The 27,038-nt window shown below is 42.3% G+C and overlaps 1 protein-coding gene across 1 annotated transcript; it reads left to right on the top strand.

Annotated features, from left to right (window-relative positions):
- The first annotated feature begins 1,242 nt into the window (after positions 1–1,242).
- Positions 1,243–26,525, top strand: mmd2a (monocyte to macrophage differentiation-associated 2a). The gene is made up of 7 exons (XM_062990408.1): positions 1,243–1,640; positions 11,059–11,140; positions 22,933–23,093; positions 24,712–24,786; positions 25,613–25,714; positions 25,904–25,973; positions 26,187–26,525. Exons 1-7 carry the CDS (start codon positions 1,612–1,614, stop codon positions 26,385–26,387), a joined length of 720 nt encoding a protein of 239 aa, XP_062846478.1. The 5' UTR covers positions 1,243–1,611; the 3' UTR covers positions 26,388–26,525.
- The last annotated feature ends 513 nt before the right edge of the window (positions 26,526–27,038 follow it).

Genomic DNA, 27,038 nt, shown 5'->3' with positions numbered 1-27,038 from the left:
GATAACAGTTATATCTCCTGGCTTTGTGTCAAATGTGACTGATATGATGGGTGCAACTCTGCACTCTACACAGACCACCGGTAGGAAACCATCAGCAGCAAAAACACAAAAAGCTGCCGTGCAGCCTATGGACAAAACTCAAGAACCTGAAGGGTGCCCATGGAAGCTACAGCGCAATACTTCCACCACAGTTTTCAAACAACGATTGGCTGTTGTTCTAGGGGAGTGCCAAATGGGACCTCATAACTGATGCAATTACGACCTCTGCTGGCTGATTGATGGTGCCTGCACAGGGTCGAGAGATAATGTGTTGATCAGGGTGTAGCTCTCCGTACACAAAGCTGATCCGCATGCGTACTCGCCTCGTGCACGTGAAATGATGCAGTCGGTGTGTCAGTCTTGGCATTTTTCAACCAGGGTGGATATCAACATCAGTAGAGAGGAAGCATAATGCAATCAAGATACGACTATCTTGGGAGGAAAATTGGGGAAAATGCAGAAGTCAAACCTGATTTTTGGTTAATTTGAAATTTAGCTGGTCACCTCAATTGATTTTTGCTAATCAGAATGGTTATGCTGGACTTGTTTTATAACTTGAGGGTGATTTTGTATATTTTGTATGCTGGTCAGAACAGCTAGAACAGTCCAGCTTTTTCAGACTGGGATAACAATCAAACCAGTTGAAATAAGACCAGCAAATCATGTTAAACCTTTGTTAAACACTTTAACAAATCTGATTCATCAAGGTTTGAAGAACAGAAGATTTTTGAATAGTGACTAAATGAGTTCATTGGGTTTATAATTGTTATTTGTACCACCAGTTGGACGCAGTGTTGAGTCAGTTAAGGTTCATGGTTTGTGAAGAGTCCTGGATTACTTCTGTTCATAGTTGGCAAAGGCGGGGGCGCTCTTGCAACGACAAAGAACTGTTGTCATATTCAGAACGTATTTGATAGTTTTGCCACGCAAACGTATTTGAAAGTAATCATTTTTACTCTGATAAATATATTAATATTAAAATATGATAAAGGAATTGTACAAAAGGGGCGTTTTGTAACAAAAGTGAGGGGCGTGTCAGTCAAACATTATATGATATGGACACAACATAGCTGATGCTTTTCCTTACAGTTTGGAGTTCTGTGGAACCTGCAAGGACATGTAACGGAAAACACGCAACACAACACAAGTTTCTCCAGTATGTTCCCTGTACACATAAGTGCTACACGGAAATCGCGTTTTTTACAGAAAATAGACTTGTTGCGTGTTTGTTTTTTGCATATTATACATTCTAAGGGAAGATGTAGGAGTGATAAAGTGTGTTTCCTGTGACTCCTGCTCTGTTTACTCGGTGGAGGAAGAAGGGCGGAGAGGGGATTTAATACAGACTTATCTACCCAGCCTGGTCTAGGGGAACACGACATGGAGCATATGATACTTGTACTTTCGTGTCTTTCTATGCTGTTTTAAACTGAAGACAGCACTGAGAGTCTTTGGGTGTGAACAAAATAAAATAAAAACCACATCCACTATTCTATCCGGAGCTGAGGAGAGTTTTGCACCAGTGCCATAAAAGAACAGCTTTTATTCAGAACATGTTCAGCTGTGTGCGGCATGGATTTTAGGAAAACTAAGTATGGAAGGTAAGTTGCAATTACAGCTCTAAAACCTAAACAGAACTTACTTGGCAACAATTCAAAGTGTTTGTTCTTTAAAGTTTAAGCCAACTTTGACATCCAGCAGTGTTTTTGAATCCTTCATTTTCATTAAATGTGTTATCCTGGTTGGGGTGATGGTGAGGCCAAAGCCACTCAAAAACACTGGACAGAAATACTCCATGGGGTGCCCAGGTGGCGCAGCGGGATATTCCACTAGCACACCAGCGCCGAGATTCTGAACTCCTCGGTTCGAAACTTGGCGTTGCCACCGGTCGGCTGGGCGCCATCTAGCCGGCATAATTGGCAGTGTCTGCAGCAGACACGTTTCTGCTAGGGCGAGATGACCGGACTATGTCGGTGGGGTCTTGAAACACTGTGTAAGGACCCTGATTGGCAGAACGAGAGGCGCAGAATGCATGGGTGAAAAAGGGTTCCGCTACGGGCTGTGCGTGGGTTGAAGGAGGCGTGAGCAGCAATATACCCACCTCGACTGCAATTAGGGATCCCCCAGCAGTGGAAGACAAATTGACTACACTAAATTGGGAGAAAATGGGAGAAAATACTCCAAAGACATGGCACCAATCCACAGCAGGCCAACATACACTCACACATTTACCCACTGTTTTAGGAGATGGGAGGAAACCCACAAGGACATTGGCAGAACATATCAAACTCTTTACAGGCTGAGAATAGAAGTAGGCTCAGATGAACTCAGGTTTGAGGACCAATTTTTGGACCAGCACCCATCTATTTGGATTAGTCTGAATTAATGTTGCAGTGTCATAAAGCACTTTTGGCCTGTTTCTCCATATCAGTTGGGAAGCAGTGTTGTAAATGTTTGCCACTAGACAAATATTGACCAGTAAAACCATTCCATAAACAATATAAAGATTTAGGATACACCATAAACTGCACAAGGACACAGAAGTTGTAAAATTGTAGCAGTTATATGAATAAAGTGCATAACTGCATAAAAAACAACCATTTTTTCTACCTTATTTGATACCTTATGTATTGCATAAGTTATACACAATTTTCACAATAAATGTTTAATAACAAAGTACATGTTTATTATTACCATCCTTATGCCACACAGCTTTTAATAAAATGTAATACAATTTTGAAAAGCATTAATTGTTGTGGTTTTGTAGCATTCTCTGTAAATACTTATAAAAAGTTACATTTTTAAAAACGTAAACACATGAGCTACGATACAAATTCTATGAAAAAAGTGTTAATACAAAAGCTATGAAATAAACATAAATAATGTGATTATGCTTATGCATGATTATAAGCAAATTAATATAATGTATTGCAGTTTGAACTTTGTATTAAACACATTTTAAAAAGCTTATAAATCTTTAAGAAGGTGTATTAACCAGATGAAAGATCACTGTCAGTGCCAGACATGCAGTCTCTATATAAAGGATAATGGCAGAATGGGGTAGCATTTCCTTAAGAACAAGTCAAAGCTTTATTTTTGTTGTCTAAGGCCAGTTTTCCTTTTTCACTGACAATGGCTTAGGAATGTTAAAGCATTGTTCAGTGAGAAGCCTGATGGAATCTTTCTGGGTTATTTTTCAAAACTACAACCACAGCACTGTCTCGTGTACTTTTGTTTGTTTTTTGACCTTGCATTTTAGCTTATTACCTTAAGGTTTCAGTCAAAATAGAACTGTATTTATGGATAGAGGCTCTAAGCATTAGTATATTCTATCCTAGAAGCAAGCGAACCAGTGCAAACATTGTGTCTAAATGGGTACACAGAGACCTGTCCATGCTGGTTAGGGTGGCCTCGCCTTCATCATGTCTGATTAAACTCAATAACTAGTGGAACTGTGGGTTGGGCCTGGAATCTTAACAAAACAAGATTTGAAGACTGGAATGCTCCACTTGAATGCCCACATTTAGGGCTTTACCGCCTTACAAAACCACAAATAAGTACAAGAGTTTTACCATTAGGATACCATTATGATAACATTGTTTGGTTGACTTACATACATAGTAACATGCTGAATGGGTGGAGAGGTAAAATTGGCGTGACAGTTAATTATAACTGTAGGGGCAGTTGTAGCCTAGCGGGTAAGGTACTGGACTAGTAATCGAAAGTTCACTGGTTCAAGACCCACCATTGCCAGGTTGCCACTATTGGGCCCTTGAGCAAGACCCTTAACTCTCAATTGCTTAGACAGTATACTTTCACAGTACTGTAAGTTGATTTGGATAAAAGCGTCTGCTAAATGTTGAAAATGTTAATGTAACATTTTACTTACATATTTATTAATAAAATCAAATATTATTTGGTATGCTTTTAGTAAAATATGCTGCTAGAGTACTTGCAGTCATCACATTGAATGTATAGCTTCCATACAATATTATGTGACATTTGTCACAAAAAACATATATGCACTAACATATCAAGTTTTCGGCTACTTTAAATTAGTGTATAATTATCTATCAATCATTTCATTTCATTGGAATTTCAGGATAACTGTGCCATAGTCATGGGTATGTAAATGTACCTTTCAGCAATTTAAACACCTATAAGGGACTGTTTTTTTAGAAGAATGGTGTTCTTTTTGTTAGTACAGTTCTAGAGACCTAAATAGAATAATATAAAGGCATATCAGCTTGTGATGGCTCTACATTTTACTTAACAACTTGTATGTAGGTTAAATGTTTAAACCCTAAAATGCATTTTAGGATATTTTAGCACATTACTATGTCATACATATTTATAAATGTAACATCTATTACACCATCTATTATCTTGTGCTCTGATATTTACAGGAATACTGATACTCATTAGTAAAGATGACAATGATTCAGAAGTTGTATACTGTAGTTGTATAACTAAAATCTGCTGTTTATTGTTTTACATGAAAAAAACTCAGTTCAGTTAGCCCAGTTGGATTATACACATGTACTTTCACAATAGGTTTCACAACAGACCCAGATTTATTCTAGCTGTTGTTTGTTAGCATGTTTTTGGTAAAAAGTGATTAGAGTGCATCAGAGTTAATCACACTTTATATAACTCCCACTGTGACACTAAACACTTACTGTTTTCTGTTCTTTTACCAAGCATAAGATCCCAAGTATAGCAATTAAGTTGCACATGTGAAAAGGATGTTTTGGCAGAAAAAAAAAAAAAAATCTGTTAGACCCAGGGTTGGCATGGTGATCATGACATCACTGTTTGTGTGACGTAAAAAGAGCATAAATTCCTTGCAGGATTAGACTTGCCAATGCCAGGCCACTAAAGCAGTGGGAAAATTCTGATAACGTGATCTGGAACAACATTCCATATCAGCCCTAACCAGAGATGTGTGGATGTCTTTGGTTGTTTTATACAATCAGATTTAAGCGGGTCAGTATACAATCCAAGCATTTAATGTAAAATTAGCTTGCAGTGCTGCATGTGCAGGAAGATGGCAAAACAAGTTTTCTTCAAATTACCTGAAAGACATGATCAGAAGTTTTTTTTGGATGCCTCAAACCTGAATATCACCTGAAGATATGGGCATGAATATAACTGGTCCTTGTTTAACAGAATTCACTCATCTTGAGGGTTTTTTGCTTATTAAACTTTGGAACATGACTCCAAGGATTCATTTATTCATTCTGGATTCACAGTGGTCAAAAAATACAACTTTTTACCAGTAATTCAGCTCATCAAGAGTAACGTCATTAAGACAACATATACAGTGCCTTGCAAAAGTATTCAGCCCCCTTGAACTTTTCAACCTTTTGCCACATTTCAGGCTTCAAACATAACGATATGAAATTGTAATTGTTTGTGAAGAATCAACAACAAGTGGGACACAATCGTGAAGTAGAACGAAATTTATTGGATATTTTAAACTTTTTTTAGAAATAAAAAACTAAAAAGTGGGGCGTGCAATATTATTCAGCCCCTTTACTTTCAGTGCAGCAAACTCACTCCAGAAGTTCAGTGAGGATCTCTGAATGATCCAATGTTGACCTAAATGACTGATGGTGATAAATAGAATCCACCTGTGTGTAATCAAGTCTCCGTATAAATGCACCTGCTCTGTGACAGTCTCAGAGTTCTGTTTAAAGCGCAGAGAGCATCATGAAGACCAAGGAACACACCAGGCAGGTCCGAGATACTGTTGTGGAGAAGTTTAAAGCCGGATTTGGATACAAAAAGATTTACCAAGCTTTAAACATCTCAAGGAGCACTGTGCAAGCGATCATATTGAAATGGAAGGAGTATCAGACCACTGCAAATCTACCAAGACCCGGCCGTCCCTCTAAACTGTCAGCTCAAACAAGGAGAAGACTGATCAGAGATGCAGCCAAGAGGCCCATGATCACTCTGAATGAACTGCAGAGATCTACAGCTGAGGTGGGAGACTCTGTCCATAGGACACAATAAGTCGTACACTGCACAAATCTGGCCTTTATGGAAGAGTGGCAAGAAGAAAGCCATTTCTCAAAGATATCTAAAAAAGTCACCTGGGAGACACACCAAACATGTGGAAGAAGGTGCTCTGGTCAGATGAAACCAAAATCGAACTTTTTGGCCACAATGCAAAACGTTATGTTTGGCGTAAAAGCAACACAGCTCATCACCCTGAACACACCATCCCCACTGTCAAACATGGTGGTGGCAGCATCATGGTTTGGGCCTGCTTTTCTTCAGCAGGGACAGGGAAGATGGTTAAAATTGATGGGAAGATGGATGGAGCCAAATACAGGACCATTCTGGAAGAAAACCTGTTGCAGTCTGCAAAAGACCTGAGACTGGGACGGAGATTTATCTTCCAACAAGACAATGATCCAAAACATAAAGCAAAATCTACAATGGAATGGTTCACAAATAAACGTATCCAGGTGTTAGAATGGCCAAGTCAAAGTCCAGACCTGAATTCCATCGAGAATCTGTGGAAAGAGCTGAAAACTGCTGTTCACAAACGCTCTCCATCCAACCTCACTGAGCTCGAGCTGTTTTGCAAGGAAGAATGGGCAAAAATTTCAGTCTCTCGATGTGCAAAACTGATAGAGACATACCCCAAGCGACTTGCAGCTGTAATCGCAGAAAAAGGTGGCGCTACAAAGTATTAACGCAAGGGGGCTGAATAATATTGCACGCCCCACTTTTTAGTTTTTTATTTCTAAAAAAAGTTTAAAATATCCAATAAATTTCGTTCCACTTCACGATTGTGTCCCACTTGTTGTTGATTCTTCACAAAAAAAATTACAATTTCATATCGTTATGTTTGAAGCCTGAAATGTGGCAAAAGGTTGAAAAGTTCAAGGGGGCTGAATACTTTTGCAAGGCACTGTATGAGTATTACACTGGGACATATTAGAGAATAATTTTGTGATGATGCTAGCTGGACTAGCATATCACTAGCACTAAGCTAGACTGTAACTTTTATACCATAATATATAAAAATACATACACTTACAGTGTATCACAAAAGTGAGTACACCCCTCACATTTCTGCAGATATTTAAGTATATCTTTTCATGGGACAACACTGACAAAATGACACTTTGACACAATGAAAAGTAGTCTGTGTGCAGCTTATATAACAGTGTAAATTTATTCTTCCCTCAAAATAACTCAATATACAGCCATTAATGTCTAAACCACCGGCAACAAAAGTGAGTACACCCCTTAGTGAAAGTTCCTGAAGTGTCAATATTTTGTGTGGCCACCATTATTTCCCAGAACTGCCTTAACTCTCCTGGGCATGGAGTTTACCAGAGCTTCACAGGTTGCCACTGGAATGCTTTTCCACTCCTCCATGACGACATCACGGAGCTGGTGGATATTCGAGACTTTGCGCTCCTCCACCTTCCGCTTGAGGATGCCCCAAAGATGTTCTATTGGGTTTAGGTCTGGAGACATGCTTGGCCAGTCCATCACCTTTACCCTCAGCCTCTTCAATAAAGCAGTGGTCGTCTTAGAGGTGTGTTTGGGGTCATTATCATGCTGAAACACTGCCCTGCGACCCAGTTTCCGGAGGGAGGGGATCATGCTCTGCTTCAGTATTTCACAGTACATATTGGAGTTCATGTGTCCCTCAATGAAATGTAACTCCTCAACACCTGCTGCACTCATGCAGCCCCAGACCATGGCATTCCCACCACCATGCTTGACTGTAGGCATGACACACTTATCTTTGTACTCCTCACCTGATTGCCGCCACACATGCTTGAGACCATCTGAACCAAACAAATTAATCTTGGTCTCATCAGACCATAGGACATGGTTCCAGTAATCCATGTCCTTTGTTGACATGTCTTCAGCAAACTGTTTGGGGGCTTTCTTGTGTAGAGACTTCAGAAGAGGCTTCCTTCTGGGGTGACAGCCATGCAGACCAATTTGATGTAGTGTGCGGCGTATGGTCTGAGCACTGACAGGCTGACCCCCCACCTTTTCAATCTCTGCAGCAATGCTGACAGCACTCCTGCGTCTATCTTTCAAAGACAGCAGTTGGATGTGACGCTGAGCACGTGCACTCAGCTTCTTTGGACGACCAACGCGAGGTCTGTTCTGAGTGGACCCTGCTCTTTTAAAACGCTGGATGATCTTGGCCACTGTGCTGCAGCTCAGTTTCAGGGTGTTGGCAATCTTCTTGTAGCCTTGGCCATCTTCATGTAGCGCAACAATTCGTCTTTTAAGATCCTCAGAGAGTTCTTTGCCATGAGGTGCCATGTTGGAACTTTCAGTGACCAGTATGAGAGAGTGTGAGAGCTGTACTACTAAATTGAACACACCTGCTCCCTATGCACACCTGAGACCTAGTAACACTAACGAGTCACATGACATTTTGGAGGGAAAATGACAAGCAGTGCTCAATTTGGACATTTAGGGGTGTAGTCTCTTAGGGGTGTACTCACTTTTGTTGCCGGTGGTTTAGACATTAATGGCTGTATATTGAGTTATTTTGAGGGAAGAATAAATGTACACTGTTATATAAGCTGCACACAGACTACTTTTCATTGTGTCAAAGTGTCATTTTGTCAGTGTTGTCCCATGAAAAGATATACTTAAATATCTGCAGAAATGTGAGGGGTGTACTCACTTTTGTGATACACTGTACCTGTTCTTGGGGGGAATGGCGGCACGGGTCATTCTGTCCTCTTCGGGGGGAACACAGGAGCAGAGGGTACAGGTCGACCTGGAAAAACAAAGACTGTTAAAAGCTTAACTTTGTTATAACATATTTAACATGCATGTGAATTAATTAAGTAAATTAAGTAAAGATTGTACTACAGTTAATTATTTATTGCTTTATTTATGATGAGGAGATGGATTGCCTTGAATACACTGGGGTGTAATATTGGTTGAGCCCAGTGGGAGGGGCTATAACTATTTAAGGTAATTGAATTACTGTTTGAAGGGGGGATTGTCATGAACTGGTGTTTTCTTTTTTGCCTATACAATGAATAAAAAGAAGAAAGAGAAGTAAAACTTGCAACTTCTAGCTTCAATCCTTTGAGTTTGAATACGGTAACCTCCAGGCCATTTTGCCAGGTTACCACAAATTTAATCTCATTGACCAATAAAGGTCCAGATTTAAACCCCAAACACAAACCTAAAAGTAACCCAAGAATGTTTTCTTTAAAAAGAGATGGTAAAGAAGCTTGCACGTCCCAGCTAATCATTTTACCTAAATCCCACAAAAAATATGAAGGATTTTGAAATTCTCATTCATCATAGAGACTTCATTGTAAAATATGTCGCCCCTGGTTGCAAGGATTTCACACAAGGAGGGTATAAGATGAGCCAAACTAAATCTGAATGTTCCAACAAGACAACAATCAGAAACACAATCAATATAAATCAAGACTGATTTCTAAAAGATAAGGCAAATGAGCTTGCATGATCTAGTTAATCGTCAAAATTAGACAGGATTTTAAAATTGTGAATCAATCAAAGGCACTCTTGTAAACTTGGGAATTTAAAGACTTAGAGGAAAAGGGCAAAATGTAACCACAATGCTGCAAAAGCTAATCATTTCCTACCATAGATGTGTAGAAGCTGTAATTGCCAAGGACTTACTATAATGACTTATAAAATTGTGGTATTTGTAGTTTTGTGGTTGAAATTTGACATGGCTATATGTAGTAAAAGTAAGTTTAATTAACAACAACACTTTGTTAAATCCTTTTTGCATGTACTTGCTGAATGAGTGTATCTTTAATCCAAACAAGATTTTCCAGTCTTCTTTAACTGTTTAGTACCACCTGTAATTTAAATGAGAGATTAAATCAGTGATTGCCAGGAAATAAATATAACTCATTAGATGCTTTTGAAGGAGAGCTGCCTTTACAGGTCTGTAATCGCACCACTTAGGCAGCAGTTTGGCTTTTGTCAGGTACATTCAGGTTTCCAGCTAGACTGATGACACTGGGAAAAACTCCACATTGGTTGCTAAGTGGTAATGCTTGTCAGTCCAGTCTACTACTTTTTTTTTTTTTTTACCTGTGTTTGATGTTCACCCATGTAAACGGGCATGTGCTTCAAAAATATTTGGCTAAGGACTCTTAATTCGGCATTGAAAACGTATGACTGGTTTTAATTGTAGAGTATCGTGTGCATTAGTGGGTAATTGCTTAGGCCACTGGCGAAATCCTATCATGGTGGAGTCTACCAGCAGACCATAAAAAATAGAAAGTGTGAAACAGGGTTCTATATTACTATTCACTGAGCAAAATACACATTAGAAAGGGTAGTTCAGCATAAGCCAACTCAATCAGACATTCTCTCACTTACTGGCACCAAGAGGCAGTTTAGAATAGCCAATCCACCAAAACATTTTGTACCCAGAAGTAACTCCGTCTTTAAAATCCAGGATAATGGCTAAAGGCGAACAGAATGAGAATGAGAAGGATTAGGCATCCTTATTCAGCCTATGCAGCATAGATCAGAATTTTAACACAGACCGCACAGCTTGTGTTTGCAGTTACTGAACAATGGCTTCAAGTTAGTACAATGCAATTGATTCAACTTTGGGATTTACATATAGCAGGACAAAGAAGGTACAAAGACGATGATGCTAAACAGGTTTATTCCTTTTAATAGCTTGTAAAGTCTTTATTGGACATACAAGTTTGTGACATTTGTATAAATTTGGTACTTGAAGGTTTTGATTTGATCATGGTTGGTATTTGGTCAAAAACGGACCTGACTAATTATTACAATAAATTTGTATACTGTGCACAGCAGCAGATGTACATAATGCGTGTAATAGTAAATCATCAACACAGGAAGTGAGATAGATGTACCACATAAACTGCTCACTCAGTGTTTATTACTTATTTAGAATATGAAGTAATATTAATACAGTGGATCTTCAAGACACCATACAAACATAGATTCATGCACTAACACATTTGTTTGTTTGAATTGTTTTTATAGATTTATGAACAACCGTGTCCCCTCCAGTAAAAGATATCAGCCAACTGAATATGAACATGCTGCCAACTGTGCCACTCATGGAGTAAGTAGACTTTGGCCTTGTTATTAATTTTGCATGCAGGTGGATTTGCAAAGACGGGTGATGCCGCTGGTGGTAGCGGTACAGAGAGATTATTGCAGCCACACACACACACATGTGCACGCACACACACACACATGCACACGCATCCAGGCCCTATTTTGTGTAGCTCCTGTGCATCTGTATTACTGCCTTTGTTACGAGTGTTTTGGGTGACATCAAAAGCACCACGACCTTGGGCAGGATTAAGTTGTCAGGAAAAATTCAACTCATCTCACACAGTGACTGGAGGCAGGTATTACACCATTACCAGATAACAGACAAGTTAATGTTGTCAATACTTTTGGTTAAAACAGCTGACACATGATTCAGATTAAGAGGGGAGCTACAGCCTGTACAGAGTAAGAATGATGACTTGAAACACACTCTCACCCACTCTTAGTGTGCATGTGAGAGCTTTTTATTTCTGAAGATAATGTGGATAGTTTGTGTCATGTTCCAGTATTAAGGTATAACTTTGCTTATCATATTATATATACCACACTAATAAACTTAAATATACAGACTGTATCTCTATTCATTTTGCTCAGTGGGCGGCATGGTGGCTCAGTGGGTAGCACTGTCGCTTCACAGCGGGAAGGCCCTGGGTTCGATCCCCAGGTGGGGCGGCCCGGGTCCATTCTGTGTGGAGTTTGCATGTTCTCCCCATGTCTGCGTGGGTTTTCTTCGGGTGCACCGGTTTCCTCCCACAGTCCAAAGACATGCAAGAGAGGTGAATTGGAGACAATAAATTGTCCATGACTGTAATCAATATAAACTTGTGAACTGATTAATTTTGTGTACTGAGTAACTACCGTTCCTGTCACGAATGTAACCAAAGTGTAAAACATGACGTTAAAATTCTAATAAACAAACAAACATTTTGATCAGCCTATTAACTGCTTGTAATAAACTGGTTCTGCTCTCAGTGTTTGACTTTTCCACAATACTGTGTTAAGGTGTTTATAAATCAGTAAATCACCTGTGACTTGTTGATATGAAACTCAGTGAGTATTTTGATGGGATGCTATAAGATTGTCGGTCATCGGTTAAACATTTACTAATGACGTGGGTTAAAAGTTTGCAAAATATGCACCCCCTTCCACACTAGCCCTATATATTTGCTGTGTTGATCATAAAGTGGACAAAAACATTAAAAATTACTAAATAAGGCCGCTCAGGTGGCGCAGCGGTAAAAACACACGCTGGAACCACAGCTGGGATCTTGAATACATCGTATCATATCTCAGCTCTGCCTGCCGGATGGGCACGATTGGCCTGTTGTTCAGATATGGGTGGGATTAAGCCGGATAGGGTCTCTCTCTCATAACTAATGCAATTACGACCTCTGCTGGCTGATTGATGGCGCCTGCACAGAGATGAGAAAAGAGTGCTCTCAGGGTGTGTCTCTCCGTACACAGTGCTGAGGTGCACTGCACTCGTCAAAGTGTAGGTGATAAGATGCATATGGCTACTGCCCACATGTCGGAGGGGGCGTGGGTTAGCTTCGTTCTCCTCAATCAGAGCAGGGATCGGCATTGGTGAAGAGGAAGCATGATGCAATCAGGCAATTGGATGCGCTAAAAGGGAGAAAAAGGGGAGAAAATGCATAAATAAAAAATATATTAAAAAAAGTACTAAATATGCAGATCATGAATTGTGGTTGTAATGAGGCAGAAAGGACCCAAGATGCAGAATCTTAAAAAATAAACTTTATTTATTATTTTGAAACAAAAAACAAAGCAAAAGACAAAAACCAGAACAAAAAAGCAATCGGGAGAACCCCGATTGCGCCGCAAGCTCAGCAGGCAACTGAAAAAGAAAAAGCAAAATAATAAATGAATGCGAGGCGCGAACCCCGGTCGCTCCGGTGCTGGGCGTTCGCGCTACAGTCTCGCCAACCGGAGGATGACAACAGTCCTGCCAAAAGCGCTTAAAAGGCGCTGGGGGACTGAAAAAGAAAAAGCAAAATAATAAATGAATGCGAGGCGTGAACCCCAGTCGCTCCGGTGCTGGGCGTTCGCGCTACAGTCTCGCCAACTTGAGGATAGAGAGCCGCTAGGCACAAGCTAAAGATAAACGTCTGGATGAGGCGTGGCACCAGACGCTGAAATCCTGCTATAGCAACAGGGGAGCTAGCACAAAACTATAAATAAACAGACAGCGCGAGGGCTGAGCGAAATCGCACCACTTTCCCTAGGATGAAGGAAATCAAAGGACTATACCTCAGCACAGCGCTTACAATCCCGAACGGCCTAAAAACCGTCCGGGCTACCGTCTTTCCCCGCAAAATGGGGACGAGAGGACGTTCTCGCCACCGGGCTACACAGGCCAACACAAACAAAAGGTGCGACGCCCGCTGCTGCACACAGGCAGATTAAATAGGCCAGGTGCAGCTGCAGGCAATCGCCCTAATTAGCCGCCCTCCTACTTGAGGCCTCACTGGGTTTGGGTCTGTAACGCCTGCTTCGCCGGGAACCCGGGGTGAGTTTGCCAGCTACCGCAGGCACCCTAACAGTACCCCTCCCTCTAGGGACAGCTCCCGAGGTCCCAAGACCCGCAGCTTGGTTCCTACGGAACTCGCGGATCAGTTCAGGGTCCAGGATCTGACGAGCCGGTACCCATGAACGCTCCTCGGGGCCGTAACCCTCCCAATCCACCAAGTATTGGGTGCTACCCTGCACATTCCTGCAACTCAGGAGGCGACGCACCGTGAAGGCAGGGGCACCCTGGATGATACGAGGGGCGGGGGGTTGTGGGGGGGGTCTAACTCCTCCGCGCATAAATGGTCGGAGTTGTGTGACATGAAAGGTTGGATGCACTTTCATTCTGGGAGGAAGCTCCAACCTATAGGTCACCGGGTTTATCCGCCTGACCACCTTAAATGGACCAACGTATCTGGGTGCCAACTTGTGTGGGGCCCCTCTGACGGGGAGATTCCTCGTCGAGACAAGGACACGTTGACCCGGCCGGAAAGTGAGAGCCGGTTGCCGCCTGCGGTCAGCATTGCGCTTCATAGAGCGCTGGGTGGCCAAAAGGACCCCCCTTGCTTTGCGCCAGGCGGCGCGGCAGCGGCGGATATGAAGCTGTACCGTCGGGACCGCCACTTGCTGCTCCTGCTCTGGAAAGAGCGGAGGAGGGTACCCGAACTGAGCTTCAAACGGTGACATGCCCAAAGCCGAGTGATGCAGGGTATTGTGGGCGAACTCGGCCCACAACAACTTATCGGCCCATGCTGCCGGATTCCCTGCAGTTAGGCACCTGAGCATTTTGCTCAGGTCCTGAATCAATCTCTCCGACTGCCCGTTGGACTCAGGATGGTAGCCTGATGATAAGCTAGCCGTAGCGCCAATAAGTTGGCAAAAGGCCCGCCAACACTGGCTCACAAACTGCGGGCCCCGATCCGACACAATGTCAGAGGGGACCCCATGTGCTCTCACCACATGTTGCAGGATGATCTGAGCCGTGCCCATGGCGGATGGCAGCTTGGGCAGTGGAACGAATATACAAGATTTGGTGAACCGGTCTACGATTACCAGTACCGCCGTGAATCCCCTGGACTTTGGCAAACCTGTCACAAAGTCCAGGGCAATATGGGACCACGATCTAGAGCAGGGGTGGGCAAACTTTTCGGCTCAAGGGCCACACTGGGTTTTAAAAATTGACAGACGGGCCGGGTGGGTGCGGGGGGATGGGTGGGGGATTTGGAACTAACATAAATTCACATTTAAACCTTTATTTTCGTGATTAAAGGATGAATTTTGAATATAAATGAAACGACAGACTCCTTTTATGTGCACATTTACACATGCGTGAATGTGATTTTTTTAAATGCATTTTTTATTATTTTTATCTTTGTTTCTACTTGGTGTATCGCCATCTAAACAAAACCAATTCAGCCTTTAACCAAAGCAGCACTTTCAACATAAGTTAATGGTTTATGTGTAACATTTTAAACCAGTCAAGTGGTTTGATCATGCTGGGGTGATAGTAGGGTTGCCAACCGTGCCGTAAAATACAGAATCGTTCCTTGTTTGGAAACTAAACGTGGTGTTCTATATTGAACTGATACTGGACGCGCCTAGTTCCGTATTTTTTATCAATGGGAGAGAAATGCAGCAGATTAGACTGAGACAGGGTGATATTTATGAAACAGAAGGAAACTGCTGCTACCGTGGGAATTAGTTTGGTTATTATTCTAAGTAGTGTTCACTTTTAGTCTCAGTAATGCCGTGTGTGCGCAGGTTATATCAGCATAACCTGTTTATTGCACCACTGTTTGAGTAGCGCAGTGGGCAGAGCGCGTCGCTCATGTTTTTCCGCCCTAGGTTCGAATCCGACTTAGGACCAAACTAAAGTAACGCAGGCAGGGCCGACGCTATATGGATTATGTAAAAATGTTGTTGCACTGTTGTTACATGATTACATGATTTTTTTTATTGATGTTGTTTTGCCTAAAACATGGTTCTCGTTTATTATTATAAAGAATAAAAATAATAAATGTTAAACAGCCGAATCAATGTTCCTATGACGGTGTGGTATATTTTTTATAGGTCCAACCCTAACCGCCTGGCGTGCGCCATCTAGTGGAATCAATTGAAACACTAGTTTCAATTTCCTGCAAGTAGTGCAGGAAAAAGATGAAATGAATGCGGTTTTAGGACAGTTTTGTAAATACTCAGCGGGCCGGATTAAACAGCCTAACGGGCCGTATGTGGCCCGCGGGCCGTAGTTTGCCCACAACTGGTCTAGAGGGTACTGGCAACGGGTGGAGAAGCCCGCGTGGGCGCTCTCTGGTGCTCTTATTTAAAGCGCACACAGGGCAGGCACGGACGAAGTCACGTACCTGACTCTCCATCCCCGGCCACCAAAATCTTCGGCGCAACAGAACCAGGGACTTAGTCGCGCCTGGGTGCGCTGCAAAAGTGGATGCATGGCCCCACTCAAATACCTGACGGCGAACTGTAGAGGGGACATACAGTCGGTCAGGAGGTCCCCCACCGGGGTCCGGCTCTGCCCGTTGGGCATCCTGGATGACCTTAGATATTCCCCAGGTCACTGGGGCAGCAATCTGGGTCGAAGGGAGAATGGGATCAGGCTCGGTCTCCGGTCTGGTAGGTTCCCACTGTCTCGACAGGGCATCCGGCTTACCGTTTTTGGAGCCTGGTCGATAGGACAGCGTGAAATGGAAGCGTCCAAAAAATAGAGACCACCGAGCCTGACGTGAGTTCATCCTCTTCGCTTGTTGAATGAACGACAGATTCTTGTGGTCTGTCCAAACAAGGAAGGGATGTTTAGCTCCCTCGAGCCAGTGGCGCCACTCATCAAGGGCCAACTTGATGGCCAAAAGTTCTCTGTCTCCAACCGGGTAATTCTGCTCGGCTGGAGTCAGACGATGCGAGAAGAAGGCACAAGGATGTAGCTTCTTCTCAAGGCCCGCTCTTTGGGACAAAACTGCCCCAACCCCGACCTCAGAGGCATCCACTTCGACAACGAAGGGTTCCTCAGGATCGGGCAACTGCAAGACCGGTGCAGTGGTCAACAGAGACTTAAGCCTGTCAAAGGCTTGTTGGGCCGGCACCGACCACTTAAAAGGACCCTTGCCAGTAAGGGCCGTTAAGGGAGCGGCGACTGTGCTAAAGTTCTGAATGAATCGCCGGAAAAAATTTGCAAAGCCCAGAAACCTTTGCACCTGGCGAACAGAACTTGGAGTAGGCCAACTCTCCACAGATTGGATCTTAGCCGGATCCATGCGCAGGGCGCCCTGTGACACGATAAACCCCAGGAATGACACTGATGGGGCGTGGAATACGGACTTCTCCAGCTTGACGAATAAACAATGATCGCACAATAACTGGAGAACCCGTCGGACGTGCCCTATATGCTCGTCAATGGATCGACTAAAGATCAAAATGTCGTCTAGATATACATAGACGAAGCGATCAAGGGTCTCCCGTAGGACCTCATTGATAAACCGTTGGAAGACCGCCGGTGCGTTCATCAGCCCAAAGGGCATCACTAAGTATTCATAGTGGCCAGTGGGTGTGAGGAACGCGGTCTTCCACTCGTCCCCCTGCCTGATCCGGATCAGGTTGTACGCGCTGCGTAAGTCAAGCTTGGTAAAAACAGTGGCTCGCTGAAGGGCTTTAAAAGCCGTGGCCATCAGCGGCAGCGGGTACTGATCCTTGATCGTAATGGCGTTAAGACCGCGATAGTCGACACGGGGACGCAAACCGCCGTCCTTCTTCGCTACAAAGAAGAACCCCGCCCCGGCCGGGGAGGAAGAAGGACGGATGAACCCCTGTTTAAGTGCCTCACGCACATACTCCTCCATAGCAACCTTCTCCGGACCGGAGAGTGAGAAAAGGCGCCCCCTAGGAGGAGAAGTGCCGGGTAACAAGTTGATGGCGCAGTCGAACGGTCTATGGGGGGGCAAGTCCTGCGCCCTGGACTTGCTAAAAACCTCTTGCAGGTCATGGTACACGGCTGGTACCTGGGCCAGGTCCGGGAGCTCCATCTTAGGGTCCAACGGTGCGGGAGTCGTGCCAGCCTGAAGGAGGCAAGAGTCCCGGCACCGAGTTCCCCAGATGAAGATCGAACCGGTGGCCCAGTCAATCTGAGGGTTGTGCTTGATCAACCAGGAGTAGCCCAACACCACCTGGAGGTGAGGAACACAAGTCACCATGAAGGTGATGTGTTCCTCGTGGCTGCCTAGACGCAACGTGAGAGGTTGGGTCTGGTGCATGATGGGACTACCCCTAACCGCTCTACCATCAACGGCATAAACCGAGATGGGGGTCGGTAGTGGTTGAACCTCGACCCCCAAGCCGCGTACCAAGTTGATGTCAATAAAATTTTCTACGGCCCCAGAGTCCACACAGACCTTTAGGTTGGTGTCCCCTGAACCCCAACGCAGTTGGGCCTGTAGGAACAAGCCATGGCGAGGGATGTTTACACGGCTCAATCCCAACTCCCCGAATCGAGAGTGGCCTACTCGTTTAACCGCCTCCGTGAACGAGGAGGAGAACTCGAAGACGGAGGTGCGGTCGCTCGAGTGGAACCCAACTGCATGGGTTCAGGATCAGGCGACACCGGTCTGGACGAACCCTGAGGCCGGGAAAAAGGGGTTCGAACACTTCGCTCCCGCGTTTGCTGGCGGAGGCGAGTGTCGATGGAGGTGGCCAGCAAGTAGAAGGCGCTAAGAGTGGTGGGGAGGTCACGAGTGGCCAGCTCGTCCTTGATGTTCTCCCCAAGGCCCCGGTGAAAGATGGCGGTTAACGCCCCCTCGCCCCAACCGCATTCAGCGGCTAGGGTGCGAAATTCAATTACGTAATCCGCCACCGAACGACGCCCCTGCGTGAGTCCAAGTAGCCTAGGTCCCGCTTCCCGCCCTCCAGAGGGGTGAAAGAAGGTGTCTTTGAGGGCACCTCTAAACGCACCCTCAGAAGAACACTCGGGAGCGTTCTGCTCCCAGAGCGCGGTGGCCCACTCCAAGGCTCGGCCAGTTAAGAGGGAGATAATAAAGGCCACCTTGGAGCTTTCTGTGGGGAAGCGTGACGGCTGTAACTCGAAGGCCAAAGAGCACTGTAGGAGGAACCCACGGCACTTTTTGGCCTCTCCCGAAAACCGCTCGGGGGGCGGAATAGGAGTCTCGCCCTCCAAAGAAGTTCCGGGGGGACCAGGAAGATGGCCATGATGGCTTGGGCCGGCCTCAGCAGCCGGCACACGCAGGGTAAGGTCGCTTACCCGCTGTGCCAGCTCTGTGAGCGCTAGCTCATGCCGGCCCAAAGCCACCCCCTGGTGGCGCAGGATGTCAGTTACCGGGGAGGAATCTGCGGGGTCCATAGTACTGGTCGCACCTTTCTGTAATGAGGCAGAAAGGACCCAAGATGCAGATTCTTAAAAAATTACCTTTATTTATTATTTTGAAACAAAAAACAAAGCAAAAGACAAAAACCAGAACAAAAAAGCAGTCGGGAGAACCCCGATTGCACCGCAAGCTCAGCAGGCAACTGAAAAAGAAAAAGCAAAATAATAAATGAATGCGAGGCGCGAACCCCGGTCGCTCCGGTGCTGGGCGTTCGCGCTACAGTCTCGCCAACCGGAGGATGACAACAGTCCTGCCAAAAGCGCTTAAAAGGCGCTGGGGGACTGAAAAAGAAAAAGCAAAATAATAAATGAATGCGAGGCGCGAACCCCGGTCGCTCCGGTGCTGGCCGTTTGCGCGACAGTCTCGCCAACTGGAGGATAGAAAGCTGCTAGGCACAAGCTAAAGATAAACGTCTGGATGAGGCGTGGCACCAGACGCTGAAATCCTGCTATAGCAACAGGGGAGCTAGCACAAAGCTATAAATAAACAGACAGCGCGAGGGCTGAGCGAAATCGCACCACTTTCCCTAGGATGAAGGAAATCAAAGGACTATACCTCAGCACAGCGCTTACAATCCCGAACGGCCTAAAAACCGTCCGGGCTACCGTCTTTCCCCGCAAAATGGGGACGAGAGGACGTTCTCGCCACCGGGCTACACAGGCCAACACAAACAAAAGGTGCGACGCCCGCTGCTGCACACAGGCAGATTAAATAGGCCAGGTGCAGCTGCAGGCAATCGCCCTAATTAGCCGCCCTCCTACTTGAGGCCTCACTGGGTTTGGGTCTGTAACGCCTGCTTCGCCTGCTTCTCCGGGAACCCGGGGTGAGTTCGCCAGCTACCGCAGGCACCCTAACAGTGGTTACATTATAATTTGACATAAACTATAGTACGCACCCCAAATAACTTGGATACAATGGATACAAACATACAAAAAAAGCACAGTATTTTTGGAGACTTTGCTGGTGAATCAGGTAGCACATGTTTTGGCTGGCGTTATGAAGTTTGCACAGGTATATATATATATATATATATTCTGTTTTGTAGGAACTAGGAAATCTAATTTAGTTTTTTTTATTTCATTTTTAGTCTATGATGAATTAGATTGGTCTTAGATTTACAGTAACCCTAACCACGAGGTTAGTGAGTGTAAATAAACACATTAATAAACTTGTATTGTGCTTTTGATTTAGCCTTATTTTTGTGCATTGCCTTTGATCATCTGCTGAAGCATGGGTGAGTTGTTTTTGTGGCAGTGGTCCTGTGGTTTGGAGCAGTGCTGCTGTTTGGATTACATCCTGCCCTCTAATCCCTTCTCTTATGCTTTAACGCTTCACATCTGGCAGGGCTGACACATAGCACTTCCTGACCACACAGCAAATCCTCTTTGTCCTTCTCATCAACACACTATACTATGAGAGTACCCAGAAAATTTTTTGTAAATCCTATATAATTGTTATAAAATTATCTAGTTGAACAGATGCCAAATATTTAGTTTAGTTTGGACCCTAATCTTCAAATTCTGTGTCATGATTTTGCTGATTATTACAGCAACATGATTCCAAAATGCAAAAAAATCAAGACCTCCCTCCACACCAAGACATTTTTTCCAAAAGGAAACCCATTTTTTGAGTTGTTTACTAGCATAAATCCAGTTCTAGCTAGATAAGATAAGATATATGTTTATGACATACAGTCCCCTCCACAAATATTGAACTGGGCTGTAAAAAATTCTTTATTGCTTATTACCTATGAGAACATATGCTCATGACTGTAACTCATTGCTTATCCAAAGAAAGCATAAAAAAACCCAATTCATTGCTGCACTTCAAATTGCATGTTACCATGGTAAATATTTTATCAAATTTGAGACTTATAATGCTGTTGGGCAGTAAAGTGGATAGCAGAGCGGATACTTTTGTCCTCCATAGGTTTATTGCTCTGGGATTCATACTACGCTAGAATTACTTTCTGTATGGAGTTTTCCTCAACCTGTTTTCTGTTTACCCACATCCCAGAGCTATGCTGGTAGGTGTGTGGGTAATTCTATGTTGTTGCTAGGTGTGAGTGAATGACAAGATGAGTCAAAACATTAGGACCGACTCCCCAAAAATATGCATGTCATGTCAACATGCCTTCATATCTTTTAGGTGGTTAGCTACACAGATGTCTCATGTTGCTTGTAAAAGGCCCCTGATAATGTAATCCACATTGTGATGTTGTCAGTCCGGCTTATTCTTGGTCTTCCTCTTTTTCCTAGACCCTCCACAGGTTCTGTCATAACACTGCTTCCAATGTTGTCATGATGGGTGCCACATCCTATGTCCAAAGTAACATAATGTGCAGGACTTAATTCCTATTTCATGAAAACTGCACGTCATAGTCAGAGATACACTATATGGCCAAAAGTATTTAAGCTTGTTGGACACCCCATGAAAAAAAGCATTACAACAGTGAGAAACATCTCTAGGTGAGATTTTGGCTATTTTTACTAGCCACTCTTCTGAGAAGACATCTCACAAGTCTTGTGGTAATTTGTGGCCATTCAGTCATATTTGTATGGCTGGTCAGGGATGCTGGTCCATAAAGCCTTAACTGATGTTCCATTCCATGCCATGCCAAAGCTATTGAGTGAAGTTGAGGTTAGGGCTCCATGTAGGCCACAGGAGTTTCTTTAAACCAAGCTTTTCTTCATGTCACAACACACAGTGCTTCAGTGCTAACTCCTGTCCAGAACTGAAAGCACCTACAGTGGTCAATGGAGCAATGGTAGAAGGTCGACTGGTCTGACGAATCCTGTTTCCTTCAAGATCATGTTGACAGCCTAACCCTGTGTTTATAGTTAACCTGCAGAAGACTGGTAGTCATAATGTTTTGACCTAGCAGTGTTATGTGTTGCCCTGCAGTGACTATGTGACCCTGACCAGGATAAGACATTTTAAGGACAAATGAATAAATGGACCAGTGTTTACTGTTTCTATTCTGACATGATAGATAGTAACAGTATGCAGTTTAGGTTTTCTTGGTTTTACCTGAAATTATATAAACATTTCTCAGGTAGGATGTGCAGGCTTAGTAAATACATTTCCATATTGTTTTCTAAAACTCTGTTGTGTTTGAGAGTGGAGAGGAAAAAATAATAATGAAAACTTTTAAATAAAAATGTATTCTTAGTAATGTTGATTAGGGTTACTCTAATACAAATTCAAACACTACATACAAAATATTTATAATCGCAATATAATCTTTTTGTAGATGAATAAAGGTTAAAGTCAAAGAACATAAACTGTTATTTGTCAGTGATCAAAAAACTCTCTAGATGTATTTAGTTGTGGGTTAATAAACCCAACTATATTATATGAAATTAAAATGCTGCTGGGATAGCCATGACTTAATCAAACTACTTTAAAGCAGGAGTTCTTCAGCTGCAGTACATGAGCAATATACAGTAAAGAAAAACAACTTGTTTTTTGTTATTTTATATACCGTCTGTGCATTTATTCACTTCAAATTGATACACATGTAAATATGTAATTATAAATATGACCAAAAGAAAATGTGCATCAGCAAAAACAAATAAATATTCAAAAGACTTTAAGTGATAAGGAAAAAAGTATTCAAATATTAAAGATAAATAAAATTAGTACTTAATTGCCAATCCAGTATTGCAGAATTCTGTGGTAGAAAATAGTTTAAAGAATTATGGTTATATTTTGAATAAGATTCAAGCATAGACATTAGCTAAGCCATGCAAGCACCATCACCTTCACCTTCTTTTTGGGAGTTATTTTTCCTATTTAACATTTTCACTGCAGTCTGGTGTGGCGCAGCTGATAAAAAAGATTAAGAGAAAATATTGATCCTATTTTTTTTTTAATCTTTTCTCAGTTGTGGATCATTCCCAGTATTGTGGGCAGTTCACTCTTGTACTTCCTGTCTGATGACCAGTGGGAGAGCATCACTGCATGGGTGTACGGCACTGGACTGTCTGGTTTGTTCATCATGTCCACCATGTTTCACACTGTGAGCTGGAAGAAGAGCCACCTGCAGTAAGTATCTGCATATAAAAATCTGAAAGTGCATGGTCATTATTAGGGATGCAAATTTTGACCATCATTGGTCATGTTAACCATTAACAAGCTTAGAGCATCCAATCAAAATATAAACACATCACATATTAACAGATTTTTTTTTACTTTATTAAAAACAGCTGAACGTACTTTATTTAAACATAAATAAATAAAATCTGACATCTCTTATTTCCTGTGGTGCTGTAGACTGTATGCCTTAATTATCTCTGAGGTGTGTCTAATTCAATTGAATTTGAATCGTTTGAATTGAGCTTGGAGCCACAGAACTCACTTTTTTTTAATGATTTAGGACTCATCCTCACTGCGCATGCTCTACTTCTGGGTAAAAAAAGAATAGTGCTACAGTTCTAACCCCAAGAAGAAAACATTTTCAATGCTTTTATAGTATTTAAATCATGAACCACAGAACATGGTAGAACTACTTATGGAAAAGCTGCTTTGCATTATTATGAAGTCTAAATGCGTAAACTGTTGAATCCAGGTGTAGCTTGGCCGAGCTTGTATAAAGTCTGGAGCCAGGACATACCTACATACATACATACAAACATAGAAATGTATTAATCCAAAAGGAAATATGTATCATGACAGCAGCAGAAACAAAGAACTCTGTTCTGCATATGGATCTTTATTTGTTCACAAAATAATGTGGATATCATGTCTCAATATGAAGGTGAAACTCTGCTTACTGTCTTATAATAACTACACTAACATAGTTAGGAAAAGCTTTTATATACCAACTGCATCTCTGTTATTAGCAGGTTTAGTTTAGTGCTTGTAATGAATTGCTTACAAGAACTGTTTAAAATGTACATTCTGAACACTGAACCAGTCAGGGCATTTAAGTTCCCATTACTGTTTTTTGTTCTAACTCTAAATCAGTAAACACACAAAGATTAATAAAATGTATGTACAAACTCTGCATTATCAGACTACAATCAAATATCTTTTAGGAGTATATTGTGCACTTAATAAAACAGTTATCATAAAATGTAACATTTAAAATAATAAAGGTAATTATTGCAGTTTTGCAAGTGGATAATATTTGTCTATTCTTGCTTGATACGAGGATTCAGCCACACTGTTGTAGAGTGTACAGAATGAGGCCTGGTATCGGCTTGCTAAAATAATAATGAACTTCCAGAGAAAACACCTTGTTGGCAGCATGTGTCTCTCAAAAATCCCAATATACGCTTCTGCGTCAGTGGTACCTTCACACATAGGCAAGTCATCCTGCATTGTTTTAACCCTTTTAACATCTTGGAGTATTACGTTACTTAAAATTGCATTTTTAATGCTGTGGAGGGGCTGCACCACCAAGATCAATTCGGGGGTTACTTTTATTAGCTTATAGAATGCCACAGAAAGTGCAAAATGTTTGGTTTCATCTATGGCTTTTTTTTATTGTGTCGTTTGTACTACTTTTCAGCTATAAAGGATCAAACCCAGTAATTTTGGTCTTATTATTAGTATTGGATTAAATCATTTAAGGACTGTGAGACCTTACTGAATCTATTTTACTTTCCATTTGATGGAGTGGGTCAGAACGACAACCACTAACCTTATTTCTCCCTTCCAGGACGGTTGAACAACGCTTCCACATGTGTGATAGGATGGTGATTTATTTCTTCATAGCTGCTTCATACGCCCCCTGGTGAGTGATAGAGGTCTCAGCAAAAGAATGCTTTAGGTTTCTTCCAACCAGCCTGTTGCTATATCAATGATAAATTGTCCTGGTACTCCGATCTTGTCCAGTTTGGTTGCAAGTTTTTGTACTAATTAACCAGGAAGAAGTTAAACTTTCCATAAGTGATGAATGGGTTGAGGAGCAGGACTAAGTGATTTAACCGGTGGAATCCAGGTGTAGCTTGGCCGAGCTGGTACAATGTCTGGAGCCAGGACATACCTACATACTTACACACAAACATAGAAATGTATTAATTCAAAGGGAAATGTGTATCATTACAGCAGCAGGAACAAAGAACCCATACACATAATAAACATATATTGCATAACTATGGGGGAAAAAGAAACATCTGTTTCATCTGGTTTCTGATCCTTCACAATAAATGGAGGGAGTGGGTGGCATTGTCCATAATTGTTAAAAGTTTGTTAAGTTTCCAGGGAATCCAGCCTAACTCCAAGGACCGAGCCATCCTTTTTTATTAGTTTGCTTGTGATTCCATCGTCCCAACACACAACAGCGTAAAATAGAGCACTGGCATCAACAGACTGGTGAAAAACCCACAGCAGGGACATGCACACATTAAAGTACCAAAATTTCTTCAGAAAATTGAAACAACTGTGGGTTTTTTGATAGACAGTATTCATGTTAGTAGTCCACTCCAGTCTGCCCTCCAAGTGCACTTTCAGGTATTTGTGGGTCCTAACCCCTTTGTTATCTAAGTATATAGGACCTAAATAATATGTGGATTTGACAGATTAATAAACTGTAGTGTGGTTTTACATTATATGTGCAGGTTGAACCTTAGGGAGCTCGGCCCCTGGGCAGCCCACATGCGCTGGCTTGTATGGATTATGGCCTGTGTAGGCTCAGCTTACGTCTTCTTCTTCCATGAAAAGTATGTGGTTCATAGATTTTATCTGCACATACACACTTATGCTAAAGTCAATGTAGCTAGTTTTGTGAGGGGAAATTAAGTTGGATGTTAACTCATTTAACCCCAGTTTAAAAAATCTTTTGTCTATTTTTCGTTATGAGAACCTGCACAGTGGTTATAATAAAGCAGTATCACACTTCTGTCTTTTAGGAATAAGATACTGGACCTGATTTGTTACACAGTTATGGGAGCTGTTCCTGCATTTGTGCTTCTCTCAGTGGTAAGCATTTTTTTGCACTAAATGTTTACATATGTCATTATTTAATATCTAATTTAATATCTTAATATAATAAGTAAATATTAATATAATTAATATTTGCATCACCATTCATGAAGAAAAAAATGCTGTTGCTGCAGTACGCCACACTTTTACTCTCTGCCTGTCAGATGATTTATTTTAATAATAATCTGTAATTGTATTGTTTTTTTCCAGCCTGACAGAGCGGGTGTGTTGGAGTTGTCAATGGGCGGAGTCTTTTACTGCTTGGGTGTGGTCTTCTTCAAGAGTGACGGCCTCATCCCGTTTGCCCATGCCATTTGGCATGTCTTTGTGGCTATAGGAGCGGGTATCCATTATTATGCCATCTGGAAGTACCTTTATGCAACTGGGAGTAGCCAGATCAGTCCCAGGTGACACGAGCATAGACTGCTAAGGTCATGAGAAAGGTGCCAATTCCAAATGCCAGTAATTACAAAACTGATCCAGTTACTGATCATTTTGTAGGTTTTTATTATTATTTTTATTTTGTAGGTCTCAACAAAACTGTTAATTTTGATGTCTTAAAAATAATCTATTTTTGGATAAAACAAGTTTTACCCTGTGTAGTTTTTAAAATATGATTGATTTGAATTTAATATATGTTTAAATTTTTTAACTACAATTTTTTAAGAAATCAAGGTAAGGTATTTAATGTAAATTAAGAGCAACACAAAAACATTAGTTCTAAGCAGGATAACTGTGAAAGGTGCACAGTTAACAGCATTCTTAACTTCAGTAAATGTGTCATGATCCGGTCAAAGTGATTTTTGAAATTTACCAAAAATCACTGGGCACAGAAATACAATAATACAGTTACAAAGTGCCACACACTTACTCATTCCTTCACGTCCAGTTTTTGAAGCAGCCAATTGGTCTCTGGAGGAAACACACAAACACACACACACAAAACATGCAGAGCTCAGAAGGTGAAATTCAAATCCAGTTATTTGAGAGCCCTCACACTACCTACTGTGCCATCATGCTGGACACTGTTAGACCAGAATTATGGTTTACCAACTACATCAT

The sequence above is a fragment of the Trichomycterus rosablanca genome, chromosome 2 (genome assembly GCF_030014385.1).
Source record: "Trichomycterus rosablanca isolate fTriRos1 chromosome 2, fTriRos1.hap1, whole genome shotgun sequence".
In the NCBI taxonomy this organism is placed as follows: domain Eukaryota; kingdom Metazoa; phylum Chordata; class Actinopteri; order Siluriformes; family Trichomycteridae; genus Trichomycterus; species Trichomycterus rosablanca.
This window is presented reverse-complemented; position numbering and strand designations above follow the sequence as displayed.